Source organism: Leptosomus discolor, unplaced genomic scaffold (assembly GCF_034619465.1).
Source record: "Leptosomus discolor isolate bLepDis1 unplaced genomic scaffold, bLepDis1.hap2 HAP2_SCAFFOLD_29, whole genome shotgun sequence".
In the NCBI taxonomy this organism is placed as follows: domain Eukaryota; kingdom Metazoa; phylum Chordata; class Aves; order Leptosomiformes; family Leptosomidae; genus Leptosomus; species Leptosomus discolor.
In genome coordinates this window covers 1,195,398-1,221,379 of record NW_028237772.1, presented here as the reverse complement: position 1 = coordinate 1,221,379, position 25,982 = coordinate 1,195,398, and the positions used below count along the sequence as shown (strand labels likewise).

Sequence of the window (25,982 nt, the reverse complement as noted above, 5' to 3'; positions counted from 1 at the left end):
GCAGGGCCACCCCCACAGGCGCAGATGAGCCACCTCCCTCTCCCTCAGCCCCGCTCCGTACCACAGGCGCCATATCCCGATTCCAGAGGGTGACCCTGGTCCACGCCGTGTCGAGGACCAGCGGCGTCTGGTGCTCCCCCAGCCCAGAAATGAAATGGGAGGGCAAAGAGGTGGAGATCTGCAGGAACTGGTCTGCGAAGAAGAGGGGCGCGACGGTGGTGTTCAGCCTGCCGGAGAGAAAGGGAGACTCCGTCAAACAGCCCCAGCGGTGCCCAGCAGCCGGGTTTCGACTGATCTCTGGGACTCCTGCTTCCCTTCCCAGGCACCGAACCGCAGAGGGGCTCAAAGCAAAGCCCCCGCAGCCGCTGACCGCCACCCCGCTGCTGTCACCGCCATACCCTGCCGCATCCCTGCTCCGTCCCACGCACCGCTGGGGTTGGGGCCAGGACCCGCTTCCAGACCGAATCCCTTCGGGAAGGCTCGGGGCAGGACGGGCACTTACAGGACCTGCCCGTCGCGCTGCCGGCAGACGACGAGGCCGAAGGGATCCTGGTTGATCTGCAGCCCGTAGAGCGGGGAGGCGGCTCGGCCGCTCGCCCGCGGCGTGGCCAGGGGCACCTCGTACCGCTGCTGGGCCGGGTCCCGCAGCTGCGGGGACAGAAGGGAGGGGGGGGATGTCAGCGGGGGGGTCCGGAGCACCGGGGCACTGGTCCCGGGGCCGGCTCGCACCGTGAAGCGGAGGCGGGTGGGGGTCTCCAGCGCCACGTCCAGCCGCAAACTGCCCATGGCCCCCGGCAGGAAGCTGGCGGCGACGCGGGGGAGCCGGGTGGCGGAGCCGGTGGCGGTGGCCGTCAGGTTCTCCGCCCGGTAGCTCCGGTAGCCGCTGGGGAAGAAGCACCAGGGCGGGCCGGTGCTGGAGCCAGGGCTGGAGCCGGGGCTGGAGCCGGAGCCGGCAGGTGCATAGCAGCAGCCCCGCTCCTCGCAGTCCGCCCACGACAGCAGCCGCTCGGGGCCGCAGTCAAAGCGTTCACCCGGGGGCACCTGGCAGCCGGCGGCCCCGGGGCTGCCCGCCGCGGCGGAGCCCAGCAGCGCCAGCAGCAGCAGCGCGGCCGGGAGCCCCGGCCCCGCCATGGCCCCGCCGGCCCGGCCCGGCCTCCCAGCAGGCGCAGCGGGACCGGCCTCACATCACGGAGGCGTCTGCGGGGCGGGACCGGCCCCGGGAGCGGGCGGGCGCCTTCCCCCGCCGGGGCCGGGGCCTTCCGCCTCCCGGAGCTGCAGGGAAAGGCGGTGAGAGAGGGGGGGCCCGGAGGGGAAGGGGGCGGCTGCCCCCAGCGCCCCAGGCCAGGGGGAGGGATGAAGCCACCCTTGTGCAGCCAAGGAAACAAAAATCATTTGCACTGCTACAGCTTTGGTGACCACTACCTGCTACACAGACTTATTTTTTAGATATTTGTTTATTTACAAAGCCTGCAGGCTCCAGCAGAACAAGAGCTGAGGGTTACATGGATGGGGTTCGTGGCAGTCAGGCTTCCTGCGAGCCCAGCCTGGAGCCCAAGCACTGTCTGAGCCACTGGAGAGTCCGGTAGTGCTGGGGATGGTCCTGCTGGATCTGCTGGATGATGGCATTGATGGTCTGGAGCCGGTGGCGCAGTTTCTGGTGCTCATTTCTCCAGGCTTGCTCCGTGCGGCACAGGGGAGTGTACGTCCCTTCCTTCAGCGCCTGCAGGTGCTTCCGGCGAGTCTGGTAGGACACGATCTCCAAAAGGTTCTGAGGAAAGCAACAACAGAAATTGCTTTGACAGCAGGCCGCAGAGAGAAAAGCACTAAGAAAGGCAGGTGACTTTTGTCACTGGTACTGGAACCATCACATTCTGAAAGGGAAGGGCTTCTGAAGAGGGACAGGGCTATGAAGTCCCTCTTGTACCGGCAGAACAGCTGCTAACGGGTACAGCCAGAGAAGTGGTTAGGTTGGAAGAGACCTTTAAGATCATTGAGTCCAACCATGAACCTAACGCTGCCAAGTCCACCATTAAACCGTGTCCCTAAGCACCACATCTACACGTCAGCCAATAGGAAAAAAAAAAAAATAATTAAATGTTCATCACAGAATTCCATAAACCAGAGAAATACCTGCATGCACAGGGCAACCCTCGCCAGGACAGAGTTTGACCAACTTACAACTTTTGCAGGAGGCCATTCAAGACCTTCAGCTGGCTCTCAAATCTGTAACATATGAGCAGCCAGAAAGTGCTCACAGAGGAGAGCTGTGACCGGGTATTTTCAAGACACAAACCATGTCCTGCAGGCTGATGTCTCCAGGTGAATGCTGCCTCGCTAAGAGTACAACTGCAGCCCCAATTCAGGACCCCCATGAGCCCTCAAGGTGTGCTCAGTTAACTTAAAGTGCTGCTAAAATGCCAAGCACACTCAGTTCAGGATGGTGGCGAGACAGGAGACGGGGAGCTGGCACCAGGAGAAAGCAGCCGGTCCCATTGGGCTTGCGAGCTCCAGGGAGCGGAGCCGCTCACTCGTCGCTTCCTGTTCCGACGAGCTTCTGCGTCTGCATCAAGGCCGTCGCACTCAGCCTCCAGCCTGCGCAGTTCTCGCTGCTTTTCTGAGAAGGCGGCACCGAGGGACGCCTGGGCGCTCTCCAGCTCCAGGAGGGTTGCGTTGCAGTCCTGAACGTTCTGGCAAACGGAAGAGAAGGAAAGGGCAGAGTGTGGTTCTTCGTCCAGCTGCACTCCCAGCCATCTCCCCAGAACTCTCCTGTGGGGTTTTTTAAGGAGCCTCCAAAGCCTGTCCCGTCTGTGTCCCGACACCCCGCGTGTCTGCGCTCAGCCCACCCTGGTGCTCCTTACAGCCTCGGTGAACTCCTGCAGCCCTGCTCTGCTCGCTCACCTTCTGGGCTTTGCTGATCTTCTTTCTCAGCTCCTGTTTCTTGCAGTGGAAGACGCTCTTGGGGACAAGCTTCTTGTCTCTTTTGTTCTGACCCTCTCCACGAAGCGCTATCACCTCTCTGCGAGAAACAGATGCCTCCATATCACGAATCATCTTCTCCTGCTGCTTCATCAGCTGGCCATAGCGGACCTGCCGTGTGTCAAGATATGAAATAGGCTGAAAGTAACAAATGTTCACAAACGGCACCGAACCGATTCTGTGCGGCACATCCCCTCCACATAAACCAGACATACGTGACACGTGAGCGTTGGCAAGCCAAATTTGCTCTAAACCCAAACCTGGCTTGCCCTGTGTGGATCTGGAAAGCAAAGGGCTGGATTATCAACTCATCTAAAGTAATCTTCAAAAGGTTTCACTGGAACTCCTTAGCAATAGGAAAAGCAGAAGAGTAAAGTAACCTGGGAACAAAAGGGAAGAGTTGCTTTGCCAGAAGACAGAAGGCTTCCCTAACCAGTGATTAAGATGATGCAATATTTAGTCATCAACATTCCTTTGCTTATAAATTGGGGTCACGGCATAAGGTGGCAAACATATTATGTTTTAAATAGATTTCTCAGGTGTCTCTAGACTCTGCTGCAGCCCGTTACACGGCAGGCGCAAGGAAGGCACGAAGAGCACGCACGCTGGATGTATTTCATTCAGCCCAGCTGGAGGGTGTACGATTTCCAACATTGCTGTGGCCTGGCAATGCTGCTTCCCCAGCCCGTTTCTCATCTCCTGCCTTCAGCAACGCCGAAGCTGAATCCATCGTGTGCAGCTTCCCCTCCCCAGTGCTCCTCCCCCGGGGCTCACCTGCATCCTGTGAATCTCTGTTCTCATGGCGTGGATCTCGCCGTGCCCTGACTCAGACTCCACCGCCGCACGCATCTCTCTCGTCAGCTGGATCTTCTTCTCCCACAGCAGGATTTGATGCCTTCAGTGACAGAAAGGGAAAGCGGCACCTTTGTCAGTGCCCGAGAGGACGCTCGCTCCCTGTGCACGCGTGGCAGCACGCTCCCGAGCTCAGTCCTGAACATGGAGCTGAAGGTTCAGCAGAACCTGAGGGTTTGCACGTGGGACACGTAAAAGGGCAGCCAGGAGCAACGTGGAACCAGACAGGGAGCTCCGCCATCCACAACGTGGCACGGTGGTGGCACGGTGACTAACAACAAGCGTGCCCAGGCTGCCGGGGGCTGGTGGACCCCAGTGAGCTGCCCAGCGCAGCACGCTCGCTCCGAGTTACTGGCGGAGGAGAGCGCAGGCAGAGTCACCCCATACAGATCTCAGCAACGTCCAGCACGAGCCTGCTGGAACTGTTAAAGCCGACATCCTCACGGCTCTCGCTGCTTGCAGAGACAGCTAAAGCACCTTTCAGCTTCTGCGCCCAAAAATCCATGAAACTCCTTTCATCTTCTCCGAGAAGGACAGAAGCACATTTGCTGTTGCAGGTTCAGTTCGATGAGCAGAGAGGAAAGGTGACATGGACACCTACATTCAAAGAGGGTGGCACAAAGCAAGAACCTCTCTGGTACCTACTCTGCTTCCACCAGGCTGCTTAGGAGTCTTTCCTTCTCCTCAGTCAGCTGACTGTGCTTCTCCTGCATCTCAACCGACTCTTTTTCTGCTGCCTAGGTTTGGGAAGCATAACATTGTCAGACAACACAACGTGGTCAGACTAAGAAAGATTTACACGGTCACTGTCTGCCTCCGATCTGCACGGGAGGCTGAGACCTGGAAATGAGATGTCTGTACCTTGAGAGAGCGCACAAACTCGTTCTCGGTGATCGTGTTGCCATATTGCAGCTCCTCGAAGCTGCTGCTGTTCTTGTGGATCAACACATTCAGCTTTATCAAGTCATTGGACATGTTCCTCATGTGACGTTCGATGTCCTTCTGCTCTTTTGTTTCCTGCTGAATTTCATCTACAGGTGAACAGAAAAAAAAAAAAAAGTCTTAAAATTCCCACAAGCAGCAGGTGGAACACAGGCAAGGCGTGACAGACTGCCATCAGACCAGACAACGCTGCCTGCAGAGCCACCTGCGTCCCACGTACCCAGCCAAACCGTTTTTCCACAAGCCCAAAACCCAAATACGGTTTTGAAGGAGACTGCTGTGGAAAAGAGCTGGTTTGAGCCAAGGGAAGCGCCATCGTGGTGGGGACATTTACCCACCAACTACTTGCAAATGTTATTTAAGAAGTGTAGCACGTGACACGGCCACTTCGGTTCGGTTGTGCCCGTTAAGGCAGCGGGATCAGTCGGGACAGGGAATAACGCCAGGCAGAGCAGCAGAGGTGCCTGGCTCGTAGCCCCAGAGCAGTGCTGGGGCCGCCTGCGTTACTGCTCACACGGACGTAGGAGCACGGCGCATTCTCTGGTGAAGGTCTGGCTCACCCGTCCGTAAGCCCTCGCTCCCTTTTTCCTCCATTCACAGCTGAACGTTTTAAAAAGAGTTGGGGAATGACCTACTTTCCCTGCGCACTTTCTTCTGCTGCATTACTGTGATCCGTTTCTTTAACATATCCAGGGAGGCTACTTGTTCCTCCCGTTGGTGTGTTAACTTGACCAGCTCTTGCTGCTGATTGAGCCAGTGCTTTTGTAGCGTCATCACCTCAGAGTGATATTCTTCTATCTGCTTGGACAGCTTGTTGATCTCCATTTCCAGTGGCCCCAGTTCTTGACCCTGGATGAGGGCAAGGTTGGGGATTAATCAGGCAGAAGCTGCTGAAGCACTTTTTGCAGAAGGCCGGTCCAGCTGCTGAGATGCCTACCGAATACTTCCGCTATACTGTTACTTCCTTTGTGCCTCTATTTCCCAGGAGCTGGATGGGACCAATCATTCCTGACCTCACGGGAACAAATGCAAGGGAAGCCCAAACAGCTCTCAGGCTCTGGGGCGAGAGGGGCCTCCTAAGCTCCTACAACAGGCACATCTGGGTGTCCAAGAGTCTGCCACAGCACTCATTCTTGCATTGGGCTCTATAAAGGTCTTGCAGCTCACGGTGCCAGGGGCAGACCTGGGTATCAGCTGAATGGGGCCAAGCACCAAGTGATCTACATCACCCCGCCTGCTCCATTCGCCCCTTGTCAGTATTTGCAGGTTTTCTGATGAGACCCTAGTTACTCCCAGAGTATTGATGTCATTCAACGTTTTCATCGGGCGCAGACAACTCCCTGCAGAAATCTGTGCTGGGCACACCCTCATTTCACAATTCCCTCATGCCAGCTCCTCCCCCCCGTGCACTAAGAGCTGTTTGACAGACGTAAACATTTACATTAACTAGTGCAGCTTTTAAACCTCTATACTGATGCCTGAAAGTTTTAACTACTCAGCATTTACACAGTTACATTTATCAGGGGCACCTGTGGTCACCACAAAGAATAAAATCAAGCCTGGGACTGAAATGGGAATGTACATACCCCCTGCCGCGCAAGAATCTTCTCCAACCTCTTGTTGTACTGGCTGAGCACCGCTTGCCTGTTCTCGGTCAGGAGACTGCACCTTGCAATCTCGCTTTCCCTGCAGCTGATCAGGTCACGGGTATTTTTTACTTCCTTGTCCAGCCGACAAAGCGTGTTTTGGAGAACTGTCAGCCTGCAGCTGGTATGAGTTGCATTCAGAATAACCTGGGCCACATCATTCTCAACCTTGGAAAAATGCAGCTCCTAGGAACGCCAACACACAGAAAACAAATTACTGTCACCAGCAGCAGCCCATTGATTTGGAACGCCCGCTTCCCGAGGCACAGGAGTCAGGGGATTTAGATTCTCCTCCCAGGTCTGTGCCACAAGCTGCAAGCCAGCCACTTACCCGCTCTGTACCTTTGTTTCTCCATCTCCTGACGGAGATACCAACATTTACCTCTGCCATAAGGCTGCTGAAGAGCATGAAGGAGCCCAAACATCCCAAAGCCTTTAAGAGGCCGCGCTCATGACCTCTGCAGTTACCTGCCCTGCCTGGGTGTCTCCAGCTGCCCGGCTCACCGGAGCAGGACATTCTCCACCACACCCGACAAACACGTCCCTCACCGAACCACCACCGCAGCAGCCAGAAAGGCGGGTGCCTGTTGAGCGCAGCGCGAATGCAGCCGGGTGACTTCTGCTGCCCCCGCGCCGCCAGCGGCCACGACTCTCTGGCTACATCCAGCCGTGCACCGCAGGTGCTGATGGGAGACAACGCGAGTGTCCGCTTGTTGGTGTGCCTGTGGGAAGGGGGCGGGGGGCCCCTCTCTCACAACGGAAGCCAGCCCTGGAACTCTTCCTGTTGCTCAAGATAATGCCCCCGATTTAAAAATCCCAGGGCCAGGCTGAAGTAACCCGCAGAAATACAGAGGTGTGGGTGCCTTGTTAGTGCCAGCCCACACAACTCAACACCACAAACACTACGCTGGATCTTCTAGTTTTTCTATCTGTTCCAGTTACACACTCCCAAAGAGAGCAACTGATCGTGCCACAAAGAACTGTGGGTCTGGTTCGATTGTTCCTTGGGCTGTAATCCTCACTCAGGAACGAGAGCAGGCCTGTATCGCATTCCATGATGCCGGACAGAGATACAGGTTAGTTCAATGTGGAGTACAGCAGTACTACATATCCACTGTCTTCCTCCAATACATAAGAACTGGTATTACTTTATGGTAAAAACTCACAGAATTCATCGTTCTGTCCCGTTTTTTAAGCAAAGAAAGAATAATACATTATGTGTCAAGGCCTTTTTGGCCAAACCCTCTCGCGTACACCAGAATCCCGCACTAAGATCACTGGAAGAACCAAACTGAAGTCACAAACTCAGCAGACCTTCAACTTCAGGTCTGAAAAGCAGAACGAAGGCGCGGACGAAACACACTTGAGAAACACCGCTCAGGGCGGTTTCCTTCCCCCGCCCTCCCAAACGGAAGAGATAACACACCAGGTCTGTTTTTCTCCTACGGAGCTTTGCAGCCAGCTGCGAGAAGTGCTTTGTGGCTTTGCTGGACACCATCTGGTCCTGAAGCTTTGCCATGATTTCGTTCTCCATCTGCACTTTGGCATCAGTTCCTTTCTCTATGTCCTTACTGACGGACAGCAACTGATTCAGACAAGCAGCTTGATCCTAAACGCAGGAAAGACAGGAGACAGGGTCACTACAACTGTTTGGGGAAGGGGATTAAACATCTGTGTCTGATTTGAAAGGTTCTTCTTCCAAGTAACTCTCCTCACCATCCTGGTCCTGTTGAGGGTCTGCTCTGTCTCGTGGAGAACGCGAGCGTAGGTGCCAGATTCCACCTTCAAGGCCTCCTGCCTGGAAAGGCACTGGGCAATCAGCTTCTTTGTCATGTTGGCATCGTTCTGTGAACGGCTCAGGATGGCGACAAGCAACTCATTCTTCTCCTCCTCCTTCCTGATTGACTTCCTACAGCCATGGATGTCCGTTTCTAGGGACTTGAGGTCATGTCTGTACTTGCTGGAGAGGCAAAGAGGATGGAAAATCACCACAGGGGTAGACTCACGCACTGAACAGTCATCTACAAATTCCTCTTTTCAAACACGCTACTGCAGCGACAACAGACCAAGGAGGAAGATCTTTACAAAGGCCACCCTGCTGTGACAGTGCAGAGTCATCAGAAGATGGATGGAGACAGAAGACTGAAAAGCAAACGTACGTAGGAAAATTAATTCCCGCTTTCAGTCCTGTCCCCACCCCCCACTCTTACCAGGATGCCACCATAAAAGCACATTGCAGGGAATCAGCCAGGCTGACTCCAGAGCAAATAAGCGCTTCCTTTGGCAACAACAGGACGGTTTTCCTGATGATTTCTGAAGGCATCACAAAACCCTAACTGAGAGCGACAGGTAAAATCCCTCTTGAAGTCTAGCTCTTTGGATTGAGAGATGTTGCAAAGGTGAAGGAACTCTTCTAAAGGACTAAAATATGAACAGAAAAACTCTAAACAGCTTTAAAAACCCCACACATTTTGGGGGAGAGTTGTGTTTTGGATACAGAATAGTGACGAAGAACTGTGCTTCCTATCCTTTAACCTTACTACGTGCTTCAGAGCAGCAAACTTGTTCTGCTTGACATATCCTGCACGCGCAGCAATAAACTGGAGACGCACTGCCCCTTTCAGCATCCCTCCCGTCCAGCCCGTGTGAGGTCTCTCCTGGGACTGTTCTCAGATACCGTACCTCAGCAGCGCTTGGGTGGCGATATAGGCCTCATCTCTCTGCTTCATTCCCGCCAAGCTGCTATTCCAGTGGTTCATCAGTCGCTTTTTCTCCATGTTAATAGCCTGAACCTCCATACAAGCCTGGGGGAGAGAGGATTTGTAGACAGGATAAATCTATACTAGGCTGGGAAACCAAATTCACGTTACAATGCCTTTTTTTTGGTGCGTGTTCATAATACACTGGGCAGGAACAGCTTCAGCTAACGTGCCTCTGGTTTATGGTCACCCCCGACCACAGAGCATAGGTCTGCAAGGAAAAAAATGCAGAGAGGGTGGGGGAGGAAGTGATTTATAGGCAATTCTTAAGGACAAAGGGAAAAACAAAACAAAACAAAACAAAACAAAAAAGTCTCCATTCCTCCAAACAGGAACTGATCATACAACTCTGTCCTACACTGTAGCTACCACATGAGCATGAGCCAACGGGGTCGGTCCTTCCAGAGGGAAATATTAACCAGAAGCGAAAAAAAAGCATTCTCCTACCTCATTTGCTGCTTGCCGAGTTACTTTTGTGTCCTCTGCCTGAGCCACAAACTGAGCTTCGAACAGAGCAATCTGTTCCTGCAGCTCGTAGGCTTTCCGGGTCAAGCGGTCTACCAGAAGATCCTAGAGAGGCAGAGCCAAACAGCTCAGGATGAGTAACATAATCTCAGGCTTAACCAACTAAATTCTACAGCAATAACTTGGGCTGAAAATGAATTCAGTTAGCTTTGATTCCTACTGAAACTCTTCCATTCCTATCCAAATGACTCCTGAATGCAGCAGTGACGATTTTGAAGAGAACAAAACCTTCTTTGCTGGTTTTTATCGTTCCACCCACAGTAGGAAATTGGTCCTTCAGATCTGAAGCAGCATTCATCCCTGCCAGCATGGGTTACATTGCGCCACCTCTCCAGCAGCTGGGAATCTTGATAATTTATGGTTTAAAATCCTTTGTTAAAAACCATCTAAACCCATTCGATCTCAACCGTTTGCCCGCAATTCTGCATCAACAGTAATTAGTTGGTGTCCTGCTGCAAGCAGGAGGCAGCAGAGGGAGCTCCAGCACACCGACCGCTCAGTTCACCTTCCAAGTTCGCTCTTCCTTGGGACTCAGAGCAATTCTCCAGACTTCAACATACGATACTTCTTTGCTAAATATCTTTCTGCCCCCACACCCCCGTTGCCTGCGTGAAGAGTGATCACTACTGATTATTACTTCCTATTATAAGGCTCATAAAAGAATTCTGTTCAGTACATGCCACTATCTTGGTGGTGGGGATTCTTCTCATTTTCAATTATTTGGGGAAAATATCCCCACGCACCTTCCATGGTGTCTGTATATTCACTACAGCCTTCCTTCTGCCAAGGCAGCACGTCCTCCGAGACTCGCCGCTAGCTGTCATCTGAATTCATTTATTTATTTGAAAGAAGAGAGTTTTACTTGATACCTGTTTTTTCTTTTCCACGTCAGCTTGGGCCTTCTCCAGCTCAGCCCTCTTTGTCGACCGTTTCATTAGTAAAATATTATGGTGCATATGGGCCATGTTCTGCACGTAGAAGAGGGGCAAGGCCAGATTTTCAAGCTGGGTCTGCATTGCAGAGACTGGGGAGGCAGGGGGAAAAATATTTACAGGAAAGTATGTTTGTAAGACACACTTTAAACAGAGGTAAAAGGGAAAGAAACACAGAAGCACCCAAAGCCAAATTCACACACTGACCAGCCAAATCAGCCCCCCTGAAATGTGAATTTGCATCGGCTTTGGAGTACAGCTCCACAAGCACAGCTAATATCTTGGTAAGCAATTCATTGCTTCCCAGCACTCAGAAGCCCAGGAGATCAAAGAAGGGGCGGCCTCAGGAGGCTGTGACTCCACTCCTCTGCCCCAAAACAGAACTGTCTCTTTCTCAGTCTGTTGAACGCTTCTCTATTTTTTTCAGCAACCTGCCAAACCTTTCTAGGCAGTTTATCCTACGCTGAGCTACCCTCGCCATCACAGTTGTTTTCCTGTCCCCTACCCACAGGCCTGCAGCACAACCAGCATGAGTCAAGTCCATTTCTTTGGCTGGGACGGGTTCCCACACGGATGGCACTCTCAGGCTCCCGGGTGCCCCTCACAACCCACGACCTTTGCGATCTCGTCACACCCTTACAGAGACACAGGCAAACGTAACAGAGCGACAGATCTTCCTCCTTCTAAGTCACAGAGCAGCCCATCTGCCCAGAACAGTTTTAGTCCTAAAGACCTTCTCAGAAGTACAAGGTAGCCACACGGTCTTAGAAACAACCAGGAATACCTGTGAAAGGTTTCAGCGAGTGCCTGATTCCTGATCAATGTTACTGTATTTTTCAATCCAATGCTTGACTTGGATTCAAATAAATCCCTTTCTCCACACAGTACTAGAGCCAGGAAACCTGGCAAGGGCTGCCTCGGTCACCTTTCTGGCGTTCATCGTGTGTGTTCTGACACATTTGCTTGTAAGTAAGCCTGAGGCCCTCCAGCTCCTCCTCCAGCTGCTGACGTGCTGTGGCCACCTGAGAACGGCGGTCGTGGCTCTTCTCCAGTTCCAGCTGCAGGCGGGCCAGCTGCTGCTGCGCTCCGTAAAGAACCAGCCCAAGCTCTTCCCTCTCTGCTTGCCCCTTCTTCGCTGCTGCCCTCTGCAAACACAAGAGGAAACCAGTTACCTGGCTTCAGCTTGGGCAGGGGTGGGCTGCTGCGGGACGGCAAAGTAAGAATGCCACGTACCAGTTCCTGAAGCTCTAGGCTCACTTTTTCCATCTGCTTAGTGAGGTGACTCTTCAGGGCAGCCTGGAATCTTCTCATCAGAGGCTGTCAAGAAGTATGACATTGATACAAGTCAACGTACTTGTGTAAAGAAATTATGAAGAAACCTTACTGCTACCCCCGCTGTTAAATAACACAGCGTATTTTCTGCCACAGACCCTTGCATTCTTACTTTAGCTACGCTCACTGTAATGAGTGAGAGGAGTTACATAGTGGCTATTTGTTGACAGCAGAAAGCCACTACTGAGGATATCTGAAAGTCAGAAACACATCAGAAGAGCTGCCTCTGAGAGCCCATCCCCTCGCTCTTGCTGACAGTACTTCTCTTTCAGGAGCACTGAGGAGTATCAGATTTACCCACTACACGGCTCCCTCCTGAGCCTCCCGTTTGGGGTTAACCCTGAGGGAGCAGACACGCTCAGGAGTCAGTACTTCTGCAAAAGCCTGTTTTAAACACGTGGTTTCAGCCTATGGCTGAGCCGCTGCTGACAATCTACCTTGTGTATTTCATACAAATAAAAACAGCAGGTCTGCGAAGAAGAACGACAAGATTTGAGGACTTCTCACATGTTCTAGATCCAAGACAACCAGCTCTGTTTCTTCTACGGTTTCTTCACTTCTTCCACTCATTTTGTGCCCCTCAGCTCCACGCTGCTGGCATGCCTGTTCCCGCCTTTGGTCACCATGCTCACTGGTGAGCTGATCCAACTGCTCAAAGGCAGTCTCTGAGCAGAGAGAAATGGGTTCTCCAATGTCACCTGGACCCCACCCCCCAAGAAAAAAAAAAAAAAAAAAAAGAGAAGAAGACAAAGAAAATGCTTAGATTTCAAAGCGTTGTGCCTCCAGTTGGACTAACAATGATGAGAAAGGGAGAAAACTAGAAACTGTGCTTGACGGGTGGTATGGAGTGTTGTACTGTTAGCAAGGGACTGAAGGATACCTGACTCTGTGCAGCTGTTCCGCTCCGCTGACCACGCAGACACCTGCTGAGGAGCTCCTGAAGGAAGGGGAGGGTTTTCTCTCTCGGTTACTGGCTGCTCCATGTCACTCAACGCAGGAGGACAACTGTCTAATTCGACTTTGTCCAAGAAAGTCTCAGGGGATTTTTTCTGAAACGTAAAATCCACCACCTGAAACAGCTTTTCAGTCTGCCCTGACAATCTGCTTATTTCTGTCATCACGAGACAAGAACGATGCAGACACAGAATCGGCAAGAGGGCCTTGTTCTAAACTCAGCCCACAGATACACTGGCAAAGCTGTGCCTCTGCCGATCAAAAAATCACCTTTACCCACATGCAGCACAACAGAGGAACCTCTCCAGGTCTGACACAGCTTTTGTAGACTTTGTGCCTGACCAGTTAGCTTCTCTCTGTTCAGTTCTGGTCGGGTTTGTGTTGGCAGCAACAAAACCGCCCCAGGAGAATTTGAAGTTACAAATACCGGCCATGCCTTCTGTGAATAAGATTGTGTGTGTTGTTAGTGTCTCACCTCTGCAGAACTAACAAACAGCTCTGTAGCTCCTCTTTCTGCTGGTGGAAATGTCTCTTTTTGGTCCTGCAGAGGAATGGACCCTTCCTCTTCATTGTCGCTCCCATTCTCCGCCTCTACTGCCTAGCACACACACAGGCAAAAAGCAGAATAGCAGCGTTACAGCAGGTTGTGCATTTGGTTTAATGCTCATGCTACGGTGCTGTAACAACTGCTTTTTGTCATGGGAGTTTAATTTTGAAGTTTAATCTCGTTCACAAAAACAGTCACCCAGGCAGCATGAAGACGGTAAAGATCCTGACAAAAATTCTACACACCACTTTTAATTTCAGATGTGTCTCTGGCTCACGTCTATTTTTTAAAAAAATGCCCTTAGGGATTTTAGTCCTCCAGCTGGTGCTACACGTAGCCAAACTATTATCTTCTTTTTAAAGAGACACTGTTTTATCCTGTACCATCATTTGCCAAATTCAAATATGGTGCAGTACCAACAGACAAAAAAAACTTATCACCACCAACCTCGAACACAGCCCCCATACGTGTGTCTGTGAGATGGGGGCAACCTCCCGTTTAACATGCCTACAGCCATCTGGGAGCTGAGTGAGAAGCACATGCTTCAGGACGCTGCTGACACACAGAACTACAACTACATTTAACTTTGTTTTTTTAATAGGCAGGGCAAGACTTCAACAACCGCTCCCTTGTTTTACTTCTCCCTATTGAAACTGCTTCCACGAAGCCATCACTCTGCAAAGAGAGCGTAGGAACATCATGCTGCCCGCGAACGTTCTGAAGGAAATCACCTCCATAGCAAGAGGCGACGGAACTCGGACGATATCCCGCGCAGCGGAGCCGGATTCCACCCCAGAGCCCTCTGCTGCGGCACCGGCGGCCTCCTCCATATTGCTGGGCTGGGGATGGCCTGTGCCTGCAACCAGAGCGGAGGGAAGAGTGAGAACCAGCCCGGCTCCCCGGGGCCCGCCAGCTGCAGGCCGCCGCGGGGCTGGGCACGGGCACCCGCGGGGCCGGGGAGGCCGGGCGGCCGAGGGCCGGGCGGTTCAAGGCCCGGCCGCGGCCCAGCCCCGCACTCACCCGCCGCCGTCTGCGCCATGTTCCCGTGTTCCCGTTGCCAGGCGACGCATCAACACCCGGTCACGTGAGCGCTCCGGGCCGCACCACCTCAGCCCATGGAGGGGGGGGGGGGGGGGGGGGAACGCGGGCCGCACCACCTCGGCTCGTGGAGATGGGGGGGGCTGTGGGGGGGGCGCTCGGCCCGCACTACCTCAGCCCGCCGGGCCCGGGGGGGGCCCGCGGCGTCCCGGCCGCCCTGGCGGCGCCAGCCCCGGTGCGGGGCAGCAGGTAACGGCGCCGAGGGCTGGAGTCCGGGCGGGGGGAGCTGCGGGGACGAGGCACCCGGGACGCTGCCCAGCACCCCGGGGATGCATCCATTTTCTTTTATCCCGCTCTTTGTCTTCCCTTCCCACCGGAGCCCCGAGGCGCTCGGTGTGCTGCCGGCTGGGGGCTGGCGGAATGCGAAATAGTTCATTTTAACTTTATGTTCTGCTGTTCTGGGCTGGCTCCCTAAAGCTTGGGGTGTATTTAGGACTGCCTTCCTTTTGGGGAGGGGGTCCTCTCTCAAATTGCCCCAGTATCTACCTCTTCCTTTGCTGTTATCAGCAGAGACCTGAAGGTGGATGGTCGGTGTAATAAGTAACATATTGTGCTTTGTTCATTAAACCTGTATGGGAAGGTATGGATGGAAGATTTATGTGCCCGCAAGGCTTGATAGCCCAACCGAAGGACATCTGGCAAAGTAAACAGGACCCGCAGCTGAGGGGGTTGAGTAGTCACATTCTTGCATAAGTTCACCCACAGGGCAACGAGGAAGACCTTCAGCCTTCATCCTTACGACCACCAGGAGGCAGAGAAAGACCCCCCAGCAACAGAAGGAACATGCGCAGAGTATCGCCCTGATTGCGACATCGCGAATGCAGGAAATGAGACTGTATATAATGTGCTTACACAAGGCGGGAAGGCGCGAGCCGTTGGCGGAGCGCAGACTCCCCGGCCGCCCAGCGCTGCCTTTGCTCTTGTTCGCTTGCTAATATAATAAAATTCGCATTGGATTTTGACACTTTAAATTGTCCGTGTCTCTACTTATCACAAACAGAATGAGTTAAAAAATTTCAACAAAACAAGGAACAAAGTCTGAAATACAAATTACTGGGATAAACCTATGTTAAGGCAGGTTTATTAAATGCAGTTATTCTGTCACAGAACAGATTGACAGAACAGTCGAGGTTGGAAGGAACTTCTGGAGACCATCTAGTCCAACCTCCCTGCTCAAAGCCTATGACCTCGTCTAGTCTTTCAGTTGGCTTTGGATTTTTTTATTTGACTTCAGTTTCTACACAAAGGTATTCTGACAAGTGTTCAAGCCATCCAATCACAGTTAACCTTAAGCCCAACAACAAAGAAGCAAAAGAAAAGGTAAGTGAAGGTAGTTTTTCTTCAAGGCAATAAATATTATTAAACATCACCAATTAACATGTGTACGCCCTGCAACTGAAGCATCCTGAATTGACAATAATTATAGCAGTAAGTCTAAAGTTTTACAATACTTCAGAAAAAACAATTCCAAATCTAAGACTTTGCAGCTGTTTAGTTTAATATCCACCTACACCTGTTCTTTTACTCATTTTATTGACTCTATCAGCCTGTCAGGGCTCTACATTTTTCAGAATGCAAGATGTATATAGATATGGTCCTACTTTCTATCTCAATGAACAGTGACACAGTAAAGTACTCGGACATTTCTGATCATCACTCCAAGCTGGGCTAAAAACTGGCTGGATGGCCAAGCACAGAGAGTGGTGGTGAAGGGAGTTCAATCCAGCTGGCGGCCGGTCACAAGGGGTGTCCCCCAGGGCTCAGCATTGGGACCGCTCTGGTGTCACATCTTGATCAATGAGCTGGATGAGGGGATCGAGTGCTCCTGCAGGGAGCTTGCAGATGACACCATGTTGGGTGGGAGTGTCGATCTGCTGGAGGGCAGGGAAGCTCTACAGAGGGATCTGGACAGGCTGGATCGCTGGGCCAAGGCCAGTTCCACGAGTTGCAACAAGGTCAAGTGCCGGGTCCTGCACTTCGGCCACAACAACCCCCAGCAGCGCTACAGGCTGGGGAGGAGTGGCTGGGAAGCTGCCCGGCAGAGAGGGACCTGGGGGTGCTGGTCGACAGGCGGCTGAACGTGAGCCGGCAGTGTGCCCAGGTGGGCAAGGCGGCCAACAGCATCCTGGCCTGTGTCAGCCATGGGGTGGCCAGCAGGAGCAGGGAGGTGATCGTGCCCCTGTACTGGGCACTGGTGAGGCCGCCCCTCGAATGCTGGGTGCGGTTTTGGGCCCCTCAGGACAAGACAGACACGGAGGTGCTGGAGCGTGTCCAGAGAAGGGCAGCGAAGCTGGTGAGGGCTCTGGAGAACAGGTCTGATGGGGAGCAGCTGAGGGAGCTGGGGTGGTTTAGTCTGGAGAAGAGGAGGCTGAGGGGAGACCTTACTGTTCTCTGCAACTGCCTGAAAGGAGGCTGGAGTGAAGTGGGGTCGGTCTCTTGTCCCAAGTGACAAGCCATAGGACAAGAGGAAATGTCCTCAAGTTGTGCCAGGGGAGGTTTAGGTTGGACATGAGGAAAATTTTCTTTACTGAAAGAGTGGTCAGACATTGGAACAGGCTGCCCAGGGAGGTGGTGGAGTCACTATCCCTGGAGGTGTTCAAAGACGCACCCATGTGGTGCTCAGGGTCCTGGTTTAGTGGTGGGCTTGGTAGTGTTAGGATAACGGTTGGACCTGATGATCTTAAAGGTCTTTTCCAACCAAAATGATTCTTCTATGTTGCGCCAGGGAGGTTTAGATTGGACATCAGGATAAATTTCTTTACCAAAAGGGTTATCCAGCATTGGGACAGGCTGCCGAGGGAAGTGGTGGAGTCACCAGCCTTGGAGGTGTTCAAAAAACGTGTTGATGTAGTGCTTCTAGACATGGTTTAGTGCGCATGGTGGTGTTAGGTCAACGGTTGGACTTGATGATCTTAGAGGTCTACTCCAGCCTAATGATTCCATGATTCTATGATCACTACTGGCACAGTTTTAAGAATGGGTCAGTTCATACCTCAGAGCTATTGTTTTAAGCTCTCTGACAGCTCAAGCAGACAGTGTGTTACTGGATTGACTTGGTTTTGGTGTTGAATGTTTCCTGGCAACTACAACTACAGAACTGGTTCTCATTTGAAAACAAAATCAAAAACACAGGTCTACCTCTGTTCCCAAGATACTTTCTTTTATGTCCCCTGGGATTGCTGCTATTATTCTAAGAAGTTTGGCTTTACACAAAATCCTGCTTAAATTGAAGATGGCAAGGAACAGCATATATTACACAAATCTGCACACAAAGTTCCACCAACAGAACTTCATTGATTCAGGTTGTGAAAATTTATGGCTACTGATCACCATGTTCAGAAAAAGGAATCAAATAGCTACACAAGTTCACTACAAATATTTCAAATCTTACTGTATTAAGCCTTTGAGTGGAATGGATCATCAAAAGCAACAGGACTGCTTAAAGAATGGAAGAGAACTTGCATTTCCAATGCACTGAGAAAAAAAATAATAACCACCATCATCATCATTTAGTCGGATCAAAGTAAGTCCTCGCTTTTTATCTGTTATCTGTTTAAAGGCTCCATATTTAATAACAGAGCTTTAATAAAGAACAGAGGACTTCCCACATTTAAGATACCCACAGGACTTCCTTAAGCTCCTCAGTACAACCTGACACCTGAAATATCAACATCCAAACAAAACACAGACATCTCACTGCGTTACTCAAAGGTCCATGGGGACTAAGGGTTTCTGTACAAAAGCCGGGGTAGTACAGATCTGGATAAAACCAAAACCCATAAAGCACACTGGAGACTTTTTGGACTAAATAGTCGCCAAAGGAAGGTGCAATGGAGAGGGGATAAAACTAAACAAAATACAATCCGTTTAACTCCCAGGACACTCTACACTTTGTAAGTGAACAGGACAAAGTCTCCTTATCACAGTAACAGGTAAAACTTGGGGATAACACTATAGATTAGCCATGAGAGGTAGTTTTATGCATTTTATGCATATGAATATAACTTTTGATGAAGCTATTACAAAGTAAACATTTGAAGCCAGTTTATTCCCTACTAGTTGGTTTTCTGTAGTGGTTTTATTGCTTTTTACCCAAGGGCTTACAGAAATAAGCATTAATTAGGTCTTTTTTTTTCCGCTGATGGCAGAATACACACATGGTAATCTGCCCAAACCATTGTTTTCCCATGCTACAGCTACTGGCATAGTAGAAGCTAGCCCTAAAAGAAAAAAAGAGAGGACTAGAAGCTACTGAATATATTTTCCTGTTCATTGTCAGAGAAGTGATTGTCTCGATCTCTTTCAAAACAGACTTTGCTTTATATCCATGTGTTTAGATACCCTTGCAGCTGGTTACCCTATGGAGAACTCCAAAGATTAACAACCAAATCTGAAGACCCAGGTGAACCTTGTAAAACACCATTCAGTGATTCTGCACCTTCCATACTGGTTTTGTTCAGCCATGTGCCTCTAGTGGTATATTCTACTTTTTGTAGTGAGATGCTCTAAGAGCTTTTACCGGCACATTATGTCAGCTTACGTGCCCCGTCATGACAAGCTTGAGTAAGGAATGCACTTGAACGCCAAGCTATGACTTTTCCTAAAGTCACTGGACGTGACCAGATCCGAAAGCACGCAGGGTGTTAACGTCAATGGTGTGATACACTTTGCAACAGCCCTACTGCTCATTGCTTAGTGAAGACACACCTCAAAAGAGCACTTAAGTCTTCCTCAGAAACTATCACTGACATTTCCAAGAACTGAAAAGACAGGCTGTCTTTCTGAAGCCGTGCAACAACTTCATGCTAATCATCCAGTGTCAGGAGACAGATCAAGAAGTTGTACGAGTTCAGAAGTACACTGACAAATCATACCTCCAAGTTTTTTGTCCCCGAGGTCGGTTGGAGAGTTATCGCTGCAGTGAACTCACAGTCCACAAAGATCACTAACTAGTAAAATGTTTTGGGGCTGTTGAACTATAAAGTTGCAACTGTCTCTCACTCAAAATAAAAAGGTTGTCAGGACGCACTCAGTTTTGTAAAGCAGTCAGAGTACTACTTAACTAGAGGCTCTAGTTTGAGACTGGAAAACTCTCTGTGAACACCAGTATCACAGAACACAACTATTCCCGTTCTCGTGTTTCAGATTTGGAAGTATTTGCATTTTATTTCCAGTACTAAAGGCATCACTTTTGTTCTAGCCAATTTTATTACTTTGCTGTCCTGGCTCCCGGTCCTTTTGAGAGAAAGGTTTCATTCAATCCTTTGAACAATAACGATGAGGTTACTAACAATGAGTTTAAGAAAGAACTGACACACACAAACTTGTTCAGGCATCCAGAACAAAAGAACCTGGAAGTGTTGAGAGCAAAGTTCAGGACGATGAAGAAAAGGATCTATTTTTCATTTGTAATTAGACCAAGAAGGGAAAATGCTATAAAGTAGATTCAAATCATTTAGATCAGATTACCAGTGCAGCACTGTGCCAAATTATAAATTAGGACTTTACTTCATTTGACATTTGTATCGATATTAGAAGCATTTTCCAAAGCCTCAGTAGAAATTGATGGAAAAACCAAAATCTGAACTCTCACACCCTAACCATCAGACTGCTCTTCAGTCAACACTTACTCTTCCAGTGGTCATTCCAACACTTGGGACAACTGAAATAAACAGACTGTAACCAGGAATAAAAATCTGTGCTTTAAAAGTATTTTGCATAGTTAAGGCCAACACTTGACTGATTATTGCAAGTCCTGGCCAATTAACTTGAGTATATCAAAAGTAAAATAAACACAAAGTGCATTGAGAGCAAAGCACAAACCAACGGGAACTTCTCACACAGGTGACCGCCACAGCATAGTATTAATAGCGATGGCTGGGGCTGGGACAACCACCTGAAAACCTCCTATTGACGGAAAGTAAGACTAAGGCTTGTGCAACTCTACAGAGAAGCTGGCCATTCAAATCCCTGGGGCTCTAGCCCTTGAAGAGACAAAGAATTCCTTTATTTCTAGGAAAAGCAGAAAAGAATTGCCATTGAAACCACCAGAAGACCTTGAGATCTAAAACCACAGGTCAGGCTATTTATTTTGTCGTGGCTTTGGTCAGAAACTCATTCATCAGTGTCACCGGGGTGTTTCTGCACTGTCCTGTTCTAAAATGAATGCTCCAGCAAACTTCATATTCATTTCTTCAGAAAAAAAACCCAAAACAAAACAAAAACCAACCTTTAAGAGAAAAACCCACTATATTTCTAGCTCTTTGATGACAAAGGCAGACTTCCAAATAAGAATCATTTCAACCCTATGCCTGTAGAAAAATTGTTCCTCTGCCTCCTCTGTTGCTATTCAGAGATTTCTAAGCAGCTACGAGTCCCGACCAGACAAACGTAACAAATTCAAACACTCCTGGCAGAGGCCTGTTTATTATTTTCCAATATGACTGTCTGCCAAGTTTCCCTGTCCAGGGTTTGGCTTGGCTTTGTTTGGCGCTTTTTTTTTAAAAAAAAAAGAAAGGAACTGTGTGAGCTAAGCTGTGTCAGGGACTCTCCTTCCAACAGTTCTTGCAGAAAGTGGAAGTGCACCAGCACGTATGCAGACTTGTATCTGAATATGGTTCAAAACCATTACAAGACACAGCACAGTCAAAACTTTAGTCTTCAAAAACCAAAATGCTATGCTGTGAGTCTTGGAAATCATTTACCAGTACAGAATACTCAAAGTTGTTCTTAACACATGATGAAAAAAGCATAAACTTTAATGAAATCAAGCTGAAATTGATGAACACAGACATCTTTGGCTCCCCTCAAAACACAACCTTTTAATAACACCTTTGGTTTGATGACTTTTCAATGCAATTCTACAGCGCCTGTTTCCAGTCTATTGCCCATCAGTTTAGCTGTACAAATCTGCACACAGCGTTACAGCACAAAGGCACAGATCTGGTGAGGGTTTCTTAGAAGCACTGCTGCACACTGTTATCTTAAATGATGGTCTTGCGATTAAGGCACCTAAAGGCAAGAAAAGGAGGACGAACCCCCCTTCAAATCCCTCGCAACCCTGTACAGGTCATCCAATCCCTCGCTCTATATTCCACATCTAAAATACCAAATTAAGAATTGCTCAAATATTTTAAATTTTTTAAAATCATTTGCTAACTGCATACGTGGCACTCAGACACAAATGCAGTCAGGCAGTCTGTATGTGCGATAAACACTGAAAACAATTTCTTTGCAGGAGTAGAATTAAAAGCAAGAAAAAAATCAAGAGCCTTTGCAAAGGTTCTGCACACAATTCTCAGCTTTCAATCTGAACATAGTCTGGAAAGGCCAACGTGAATGAATCATCCTCTGGCGAGAGTTTAATCCAATTTCAAATAACTCCAGTAAAAGCACCCAACAACAGAGATATTGCTTAAAAGGGCAGTGGTTTGACACGGCAAGCCTTTTCATTACTCTTGCTATTAGGAGGTTTTCAGGTCTTCAGGTACAAAACTCTGTTCAGGACATGAACTGGGGAGTTGTGGGGGAGACAAAACCCTGAAGTTATGACTGCACGAACAACAGCAATCACTTAAAAGTTACCATCCTGAAGAACTAAAAACTTAAGCCCATACACGACTCACAAATGAGACCGTGGGTTCTGCTGCTTCTCTCCTACAAATAAGTAACTCTCCTTGACAATTATGCATTAGAAAAATGCAGGGCTCCAATTATTGTTTCTAACTAAAAACATTTGTAGCGTATTTCTAGGAAAAAAGGATTAAGGGTGGAACTCCTGGAGGCAGCCAGACATACACTGATTTTATAGGAATTGTGATCATTCTATACTTTTGAAAAACCACGTTCTCGATGTTATGGAGCCAGACCAGGCAGATCATCTCCTGACAAACTTCCTTGCACCCAACGGAAGGATTGCCCCTTGAAATTTTAATCATGTCTCAACTATTAAGAAACTGTCTTAAAACAAAAAGATAGATCTAATACATGATTTCCCACAACAACGGCAAGCTAACAAAAATATTTAAAGGTGACATTTTGGACACATTCATCCTGTTATTGTGGCTGCTACTGGTCAATAGCCAGGGATCAAGGTCTCTGTTAACACAGACAACTCCAGAACATAATCCTCACATGAATACACTACCTCTAGTGCTAGCAGTACCCTGGTTTGAGGAGCTGAAACAGCAGAATTCCTCTGCAGAGCTTCAGTGTGTGCAGTATTTCAGGACACACAACTGGTAGAAAATCCCCTGCCCTTCTTTAGTTACTCATCGCAGCATCCACAGGCAGCTCACAAAATACTCTGAAACAGTAAACTACTTTCAGCTCCAGAACAGCTCAAACCTCCATTAGGGCTAACAAAGAACTCAGTCATTTGAGGACAACACACTGAGTCGACCTCCCGAAGAAAAAACCCGAACCAAAACACCCCCCAGCCCTCCTCAGCTCAGCAAATAAATCGCATCAGGCTTTCCCCTCTGCTTCCCCCTGCCCCACAATTCTAAGTGACTTTCTAGTCTAAAGGCACTCACAAATAGCCACACCGTGCCTTTGTCCAAACAAGCCCAATGAAATCAGACGGCTTCAGAAAGCAACATTTACGCCGTGTGACGGCTGCTGCATCAAACCCTCGCACTAGGAAACTCCTGTTCACTATTGCACACCACGAAACATCTAGGATTATTAACGAAACATAAAAGAAAAATAATGCAAGCTACTGGATTTGAAAACTCAGCCATCCACCTTCGAGGCAGGTGCAGATTCAACTGTATGACCAAGCTTCCAGTTTCAACTGATGGCTGCTGCAAAGCAGCTGTAAAAACGGCCAAAGTTTTGTACTACTCAGTTTGAAGCATTACTTGTGCTTCTCCTGACCCTTCTACACCAAATTATCTATCTTCAGATAATAAAAGCATTACGCTGCAATCTTAGTCGCCAAGGTTTCTCCTAAACCAACTTCTTACTAAAGGGTCTTTGGCCAACGCCACTCTGATCTACTGTTACTTTTCCATCACCATTTTATCTCCACAACTTTATTGTCAAATGTATAAGCTTCGGCCTCTCGCCGTCAATGTTCTGCTATCAAAATACCAAGTTCCTGGTCATGAGGGTACTACAAGTAAAAAAATGGAACCGCTCAACCTTTAAAAACTACAGAATTCAAACATCCAGTGAAATTAAATGGTTTACTACGAGACAGATGACTATTGACAGAAACCAGATTATTAATAAAATTAAAATATCGCATTGCTAGTGGTTTCCACAAGAGAATGACATTCTGAAAAAGCCAAAGACTATCTTGGAAAGAATCAGATGTTGCTAAGGTTTTCTTTCAACAACTCAAGCTCCCACAAAACAAGTAAGGTATTTATGGAAGCAACTGAAGAACATGACAAACAAACAGGCTACAGAAAGCCCCCTGAGCCTAAAGAAGAGATGATCAGTTGAAGAAGTGACCTGTTTCTCACTGTGTTTGTGTTTTGTTCTGTTTTTTAAATCTGCCACATAGGCACCTAGATTAGGCAGCTCCACCAAGCTTTCTCCGCCAGCAAAAGTATTTTCTTGTGCACACATCACCCTGCAGTCAGGCTTGAAGTCTGGCTGGGTTTAGTTTATTTCTGCTGATAGACGGGGAAGATGAACACTAGATATTTGGAATCCATTTTATTTACATTTTCACGTCCCTTAACCTAAAAATAACCGCCCAAATTTTCACGAAAGCAGGCAACACAAAACGTGCTCACAAACTGCACAGTGCTCACGAGAACACTGTAGTTCTCCACTATGTTCAACACCTCTTGGACACTTCTCAGCCAGGGGGACTTTGTTCTCCTTCTCTCCCACTGCACAGAGCAATCAACCTCACCTAACACTTCACCTACTTCCAGCCACAAGTCTGGAGATAAGAAATTCCAGGGGATGAGTCAGCCCCGTGAACCAAAGCAAGCGAAACCAAAAGGGAGCAGCCTTGGATCACTGGTCCCTGTTGTTGCAACTCCCACGTCAGCATTTTCTGCAGTCCTGGCTCTCAGCACTCTCTTCCTCCAGCCACCCCCACCCTCCCCCCCAGCTCACCTCACATGCTCTGCATCTCCCTTTCCGCTCCCAGCCTTCCTTTCAACACATCCTCCCCTCCTCCTGTTTGTCCACTCGGGCAATCCCTCCTACAAAATCCCACTTCAAAAGGACGACTAACAATATTGCCATGCCATCTGTTTTCGTAACATATCACTCTTCCTACACCTTTTAACTCCTCCTTTTATAGAGAACAGAATTCTTTTGGAGTGAGGACTATCCACCATTACACTGTCTAAAACAACTCATTTCTGTTCTTAAGTCTTTCATCTTTAATATAGCCGTGGTTAAAAACGACTATGTATTTCCTTGATTAGGTTTCCAACTGCTGGCATAAGAACACAAGCTCACCAAAACCTGACATGCTGGCACAACCTCTAAATGCTTAGCAGAGCTTTAGTCTGTTCTTCCCACATATCCTATGGTGGGCGGTTTTGTTGGTGGGTTTTGGGGGTGTTTCAGGCATCAGACTCAAACCAGAAATCTAGACTGTAAAGGTACTAAATCCATCTCTGCATGGGCATTGCAGGTTCACAAACATACATGTGAATGCACAAATTCCTTAAGAACCATCCACTAAAAAAGAACATAATAAAGAATGACCTGAATTACCATGGCAAGTTAAATTATTTTATGCACAACATATGCCACTCTTCTGAAGTAAAGAAAACATGGGACAATTTAAAACTGTATTTCTGGTACAGAACACCTTCTTAGTCAAATGACGACTTATATTCAGTTATTTTAGATCATTCCTGTGTTTTCTGTTCAGGTAATACATACCATCAAAAATCAGAAAATACAGCCCCAGGATTTATCACTTTTACTTTAGTCATACCCAAGATATCTGCATAGACGTTTTCTAAAAGCTACAAAACAAGCCTTGCTGTAATCAGAAATGAAATGCAGCGCGTACACGTTCACCCCAGAGGACGGCATGTTAAAAAAGGGAAGAGGTAACAACAAAACACACCCTGGAGAGCTCTAAACCAGATTTGGCTGTTATGCAGCCGAGAGAGAAATGAAACTGAAGCGAGGAGAAGCAGCCTTGTGGTAATGCAACACAGAGGCCAGTCACTAGTGGTGCTCCAGAGGTCAACACTGAGGCCAATATTGCTGAACACCTTCATTAACGGCCTGGACAGCGAACAGGTGTACCCTCAGCAGGTCTGCAGATGATAACATTTGGAGGAGTGCCTTACACACCAGAGGGTTGCGCTGACATTCAGCAGGACCTCGGCAGGCCGGAGAAACGGGCAGAGAGGAATCTCCTGAAGCCCTACAAGGGGAAATGCAAAGTCCTCACGCGGGGAGGAATAACCCCGTCCCTCACTGCGGGCTG

At 49.0% G+C, this 25,982-nt stretch overlaps 1 protein-coding gene across 1 annotated transcript; it reads right to left on the bottom strand.

The window, feature by feature from the left end:
* Positions 1-1,444: 1,444 nt before the first annotated feature.
* LOC147412861 (coiled-coil domain-containing protein 40-like) lies at positions 1,445-14,504 on the bottom strand. Its single transcript, XM_086480967.1, has 19 exons — positions 14,486-14,504; positions 13,913-13,938; positions 12,845-13,013; positions 12,472-12,662; positions 11,866-11,949; positions 11,558-11,777; positions 10,570-10,724; positions 9,623-9,745; positions 9,099-9,220; positions 8,133-8,376; positions 7,843-8,025; positions 6,357-6,602; positions 5,406-5,619; positions 4,690-4,859; positions 4,474-4,565; positions 3,751-3,871; positions 2,899-3,087; positions 2,529-2,687; positions 1,445-1,768 (listed from the first exon to the last, which is right to left on the bottom strand). Exons 1-19 carry the CDS (start codon positions 14,502-14,504, stop codon positions 1,523-1,525), a joined length of 2,973 nt encoding a protein of 990 aa, XP_086337093.1. The 3' UTR covers positions 1,445-1,522.
* Between the last annotated feature and the right edge of the window lie 11,478 nt (positions 14,505-25,982).